This window comes from Mastigoproctus giganteus, chromosome 4 (assembly GCF_048544385.1).
Source record: "Mastigoproctus giganteus isolate SK-2022 chromosome 4, ASM4854438v1, whole genome shotgun sequence".
Classification (NCBI taxonomy): domain Eukaryota; kingdom Metazoa; phylum Arthropoda; class Arachnida; order Uropygi; family Thelyphonidae; genus Mastigoproctus; species Mastigoproctus giganteus.
This window is the reverse complement of record NC_143578.1, coordinates 46,359,684-46,366,025: the sequence shown is the minus strand read 5'-3', so window position 1 is coordinate 46,366,025 and position 6,342 is coordinate 46,359,684. Positions and strand designations below refer to the sequence as shown.

The 6,342-nt window shown below is 35.7% G+C and overlaps 1 protein-coding gene across 3 annotated transcripts in view; it reads left to right on the top strand.

Moving 5' to 3' along the window:
- The first annotated feature begins 1,642 nt into the window (after nucleotides 1–1,642).
- Nucleotides 1,643–6,342, top strand: part of LOC150086692 (ATP-dependent chromatin remodeler CHD5-like) — a 683,856-nt gene continuing 679,156 nt past the window's right edge. For 2 of the 3 annotated variants that reach the window (XM_090372693.1, XM_090372692.1), the window contains exon 1: nucleotides 2,004–2,127. In XM_090372693.1, the coding sequence (XP_090228819.1) occupies nucleotides 2,043–2,127 (85 nt within the window). In that variant the 5' untranslated portion in view covers nucleotides 2,004–2,042. Of the gene's footprint in view, nucleotides 1,693–2,003; nucleotides 2,128–6,342 lie in introns of those variants that run through there. The other variant, XM_090372691.1, reaches the window with a different exon arrangement.

Sequence of the window (6,342 nt, the reverse complement as noted above, 5' to 3'; positions counted from 1 at the left end):
AGTTATCCGATCTCAGGCGGAGGGTGAAGAGTGTAGGGTTTCCATGTCTGTTATTCCAGTTTTTTCAGGCTAAAAACATGTATGTCAGCCCGTGAACGCGCACACTTAGATGTAATGAAGTTCAGATTTGCCGAGGCACAGTTATTCAAGGACCCAAAGGCTCAGGGAAGGGAGTTTCTGGACCAACGTAGTTACCGTAAAAAATGTTTTTTTAGCTTTTTATTACACATCGTTTACTGTGCTTATTTCTATTTTCATTTCCTACGTCTAAATCTACGTCTAATCCACAGACGGGTCCCAGACTACCTAAATCTGGCATTGGACGTGATACTCCATAAAGATTACATATAGTTTAAATATGAATTACTTTCTGCACTATGACCACAGTAGTCGATGCGCCAAGAAACCCCAATAACTCACGCACACACGAGGCGTTCCAGACTGGGGATAAAGCCCCCCCCCCCTTCCCCCGATAGCCAAAATAATGTGGATTTTCATTTTACTGCTATACGATGATTAAGAGCTTAATTACCTAGCATACTACTTTACCTCCCCCTTCCTACTTTAGAAAATTCCGCTACCGCAAACATGTTATAGCACGTAAATTCATAATTCACTTATAATTCATAATTGTAGATATCACATAGTCACTATTATTGAGGTCCGAAGCGGTCGGGGTACAGGAGGATCCCTTTTCGTGGTTGAAGAATGGACATGGAATTACAAATAAATAAATAAACGCATTACTGGGCATCGGAAGCCCAAAGAGATGTGATCCCAGTGTACATAAATAGTTTAGTAGTTCACGACTGTTATTTATGTAATTTAAATTAATGCATATTATGCATACTTAGGTTATGTAGAAGTTTTAATATAACTGTGGTATGGAGTAAACTGCAGTAAATTAAAAATTACTAAATAGCCACAGCCTCTCTTTAAAGAGAGACCGCGCGCGCGCGCGCACACACACACGCACGCACGCGCGCGCACACACACATATACGCACTCACACATGCACGCACACACACTCACTCACACACATACACACTCACTCACAATACACGCACACAGACACAATACACGCGCACATACACGCCCGCACGAGAATGGCAACTTTTAAGTGACTGATAAATAGAGCGAGGAAGATTTTCGGCTTGTTTGATGTGTTCCTTGACAAAATTATACTATATGCGCAAGTAGAACAAGCCATTAATAAAATTTGTAATAAACTAATATTTATGAAACAGAAGTGAAGGAATTCAAGTTTTGTTTATCATTCTTTATTTGGTAATGATAGAAAGATCCACATAGTTATAATTTATAAGATTTTAAGGACGATGAATGCGTGTAACGGTTTCTTTTTTTTAAATTCTAATTTTTTCCCCTTCTTACAGTTTGTTTTTATATCATTATTTTAACTGAATTCTACATTGAAATATGTAATATCAGTTATCAGGTTTATTGTTTAATGTTATACATTTTCCCCCATTGAAGAGTTTTTGCTCTTATATGACATACTACACACAAAATTGCTCTAAAGGAGCAATGACACCCATATACTCTAAGACAGCGCACCGAACGTCTCTTACCTAATCACGAAATCCATTGCTTTTGTGTCTGTACTACCGTTCTGGCTATGTTGTCTCGGAGGACAGAACATCAACGTTAAGTAGCGATATGTTTCTTATATAGGTATGTTTTTCCACAATATCGATTTTTTCATTTTTTTTTTCTCAGCGTGTTTGCTATCATTCAGACCTTTTAATTTTTCTTTTCTTGGATATCAATCGCATCATTTAATAACGAATATGTGAATAATGTCTACTCAGCTGGCGTTTTATATTTGTGTAACCCGTTTTTTTTTTATAACTTTTTTTTTTTCTTCAGATGATTTAATCTTCGATATAACTTAAATATTTTGGGATGAGGTTTCGATCTTATTGCGCATGAGCAAATTGCCGTCACTTCACTATGTGGTAGGGTGATCAGTGCTACCGTAGTGACATTGTAAAGACGTGCTGTTTTTTAGGAATAACAGGATAATGCCAGCACCTTCAAACAGAGAGGAAGAGATGTCTGAAGATCATGACATTACTATGGAAGATGCTGAGGACGATTCAATGGCAGGTAAGGTTTTCGATTGATATTTTTAGGTAGCGAGTATAAAAACATTTAGATTAGACGACTTAGCTCTTATACCTGTTCGCTGTGTCTAAGGTTGAATTGAGATGATTGGAACGCTATACTTAGTTCATCCTTCGTACATCATCTAGCGGAATATTAGAACATCAGGATCTTAGTTGCATTCATATAAGTTGTTCTGAACTCTAATTAGACGTTGCTCCAAATGTGATAGTCGCTGGTTTATTTTGTAGGGCGTTATAAACACGTTTTTCGCGGGAATTTTGCTTTAGATCTGTACATCAACTTAGTTACCCGGTGCCGGAAACCACATGGGTTTTGTTTTGGTTGTAGCCGAATAATTGTAGCGAGTAAATGTTCAGGAAGAACCCAAAACTTGCGAAGAAATGTGATGCATATCTTAATAAGTTACAATTTCTACGTAAATTGTAAAGAGAACAGGGAGGGATATATATTAGGATAAGTATTAGTCATTAGCATATTAATATGGCGTAGCAGGTCTCGGTGAGATCGAGGCAGCGGGAGAGTCCATTGTGTTCTTTCTTGTAGCCCGAAGGGGGTGAATATTAAAAATTCGTGGTTTTAAGTGTAGCGTAAATTGTCGATGTTGGTTTCTAAAGATACTAAAACCCCTCTTACAGGTGTCATAATATCATAATACATTCATTTTTATCATAGTTTTCTTGTATAATAATAATAATAATAAAAAAAAACTAGTATTTTAGACACTTAATTTTTGAGAATTTTGGTGAAAACCTGTAGATTTTTTATATATATTTGGAAATTTGGTCAAATACGGAATTTTTTTAAGTGCAACAACACAAATTTAAAATTTTAAAAATTAACATGGCTAAGAGCTCAGTTGCGAAGCATAAATATGCGTGTGAAAAAGGTTTGTGTCATTATTCATGTACATATAAGTAACTATTCTAATCTTTTATTTATAATAAATGTTGACACGCTATTTCAGAACATTCCATCCTGTTTAAGGAAGTTGCATGGCGTCGAAAAGAAAATTTGTACCCGCTTCTGATGTGTCATATAAGGATTTTTTTTTTTTTTGATTTTTAGTCTTAATGGACAACTGATAATAATTTTCAAATAAATTATATAATTTAATTGTATGTATATAGTAAAATTTGTTTAAAGTTCACGTTATATTTTCCCGAGTTTATTTTGAATAGTGGGGAAAAAAAAAAAAAAACACTAAAAAGAAATGTAAACATATGATCAGTAACACTTGGCACGTAAATATTTATCTCTAATGGTCAGTTTACATTGCTTAGTGAGGTAAACAATTATAAATTTGGAAAATATATTCTGGTATTGTTGGTCAATTTTTAAAATTTATTTTTTCTTAAATCGGAATTATTCCATGTACGTGTGTCATATATTTATAGAAATAGCAGATTCTTTTCACCCCACCCACATAAATATTTATCTACCGATATATTGCATTAATATAATTTGTAATCAGTGAAATCAATAATTCTTGTGGACTGGTTGAAGGGTTAAAATATCATGCAGTGCTAGGCCAGTTTCAGAATATATTCACAGTGTTACAAAGAAAAAGCATGAAAGCTACTCCTTGAGGGGAGGGGGTCTGTTTCAAATGTATTTGAAAATTAAATAATTTGTTTATCTGATAATGATATTTTATTTTATCTTTTAAAGTATAGTGTCCTATAAAGCAATAAATTTTAAAAACAAAGCCATTTTTTTTTTTTTTTTTTTTTTGTTGTTGAACTTATTTGTATTTGAAATGCAGTCCAAAAAATAGTATGAAGTTCTTTTTATTTTGCACAGAATTTTGATTGTTCATTAGCTGTTATAGAACAAGTCCTAGGATTCATGTTGCTTTTCTTCTGAGTTGTATTGCCATCTAGGAAATATGTAGGACAAAGAATGCTTTCAGTACACCACATATGGAAAATCTAGCTGCTGATTGCCATAATGCAGTACAAAGTATCTCTGTGAAATGGTGTAATTGAGATACTAATCCAAGAACTTTTGTTAAAATAAGTGCAAATGTTATTGAATTTTAAAAAAGTTTATTTGCAGTTTGTAAATAACAAACCATTTTTGTTTTTTTTTAAACCCCTTCTAGATATATATGTATTAGATGTTTAGTATATTATTCAATATATATATGTATACTAAGTATTCAGCTCAATAGAATTTCCCTCATAGATTTCAGTTGTTTTATTTATTAACAACTCAGATAACAAATAAAATTACGTACAGGGTATGGCAATAAAGTTCCCGAATGGTGCAGTAAAAGAACAGAAAGTGAAGGAGCTCAAAAATGGTTTTATTTTTATTCAAAAGTAATCGCCACCTGATTGAATGCACTTATTACACCATTCTAAAAGTTTCTGAAAAAAAGTTAGAGAAGTTGTCCAAAGAGATGATATTCAGTTTGGCGGTTTCATTTTTTTAACGACCTTAACATCCTGAAATCTCTTTCAATTGCAGTTTTCACCCTTGGAAAGAGGAAATCTGCTGATACTAGATCACAAGAGTAGGGTGGACGGTTGCTGTGTACAATGCCATGTTTTGTAAGAAATGTCTTCAAAACAAGTGTGGAATGGTCGCGGGCATTGTTGTGCATCAAGTAACCAGCTGCCTTTCTCTTGGAATATTTGCCTCACCCCTGAAATGTACTCCAGTGGTCTCTGAAGCATCTGTACCTAGAACATGGCATCAAATCTCTTCCTGTCAGGTACAAATTCCTTGTGTTCACATCCTGTTTGTCAAAAAACATGACCAGCATCGTTTTGATCTTAGACTTCTGTAACCAAAACCTTTTAGGCCTTGGTGACGATTTTGAAGTCCATTGCATGTTTGGATGCTTCTTCTTTGGGTTCTACTGAAACACCAAACACTCATGTCCAGTGACAGCACAGTCAAGGAAATTAGTCTGGATGAAGTGTTCGCATGATGACACTCTTTGTTGCTTCTGCTCATCCATGAAGCTGTGCAGCACAAATTTTGTACAGACCTTCCTTTTCCCTAAATCTTCATGCATAATATGACGAATTGTCTCTTTATTCGTATCTAACTCATCAGCTATCATTGTGAGAGTCAAACAATGATCTTGTGCCATACTTTTGCAACTCTGTCCTCATTTCGAGAGGTTGACAGATACCCACTTCTTGGCTCATTGTGAACTTCCTCATGTCCATCTTTGGATTGCTTGTTTCATTCACACATACTAGTATGACCCAATACTTCATCACTGTAATCAGGTTTTAACATTTCTGTTGCAGATTTTCCCAGTGTAACACAAAATTTGATATTTATTTGTTGCTCCATTGCAAAATTGTGACATGCAACGTTACTGCTACTAATGAAACCGGTTGTAGTAGCAGTAATAGTAGTGGCATGTGATACAAGAAAGCAAGTGTATGAGCTTATGCAGTATCAGCCAAAAAAAAAAAAAAAATCGCACCATTCCCTCCAAATGCCTGTCCAGTTCCTCCTTAAATTTATTTAACCTATCAACTTCCACATTGACAGATGGAAGTTTGTTCCAGCAATTAACCACCCGCTGGCTAAAGGCAAATTTCCGCACATCTGTTCTACCTCTGCCTTTTCTTAATTTGAATTTATGCCCCCTTAGGTTCGTAATCTGAACAAGTGGAAGGATCCCATCAGAATTCAGCGTGCTCAATCCATTCAAGGCCTTATACACCTCAATCAGATTACCATGCAGGTGCCTAGTCTCCAGCTGCTGCAATTTGCAGAACTTAAGCCTCTCTTGGTAAGAGGATCCCTTCATTCCCCTCACCAATCTTGTTGCCTTCTCTGTACACGCTCAAACAAATCTACATCCTTCTTAAAATGAGGCCTCCAGACCTGTACGCAGTACTCAAGGCATGGCCTGACCATTACCTTATAAGAGGGGCAATCACCTCCTTTTCCCTGCTAGCAGAATTCCTATATATCATTGATAAAACCCCATGACTTGCCCTGGAAGCCTGTCTACATTGCTCAGAAAACTTCATATCTGACTGCGCAATTACTCCAAGATCCTTTTCATTTTCTACCACCTTAAATGTAGTACCACACAGTGGTACGTTTCTCTGGGTTTACTTCTACCCATATGCAGTACTTTGCATTTGTCAAGGTTAAACTTCAGTTGCCACTTCTTAGCCCATCTGCCCAAATTATCTAGATCCTGTTGCAGTAGCACACTGC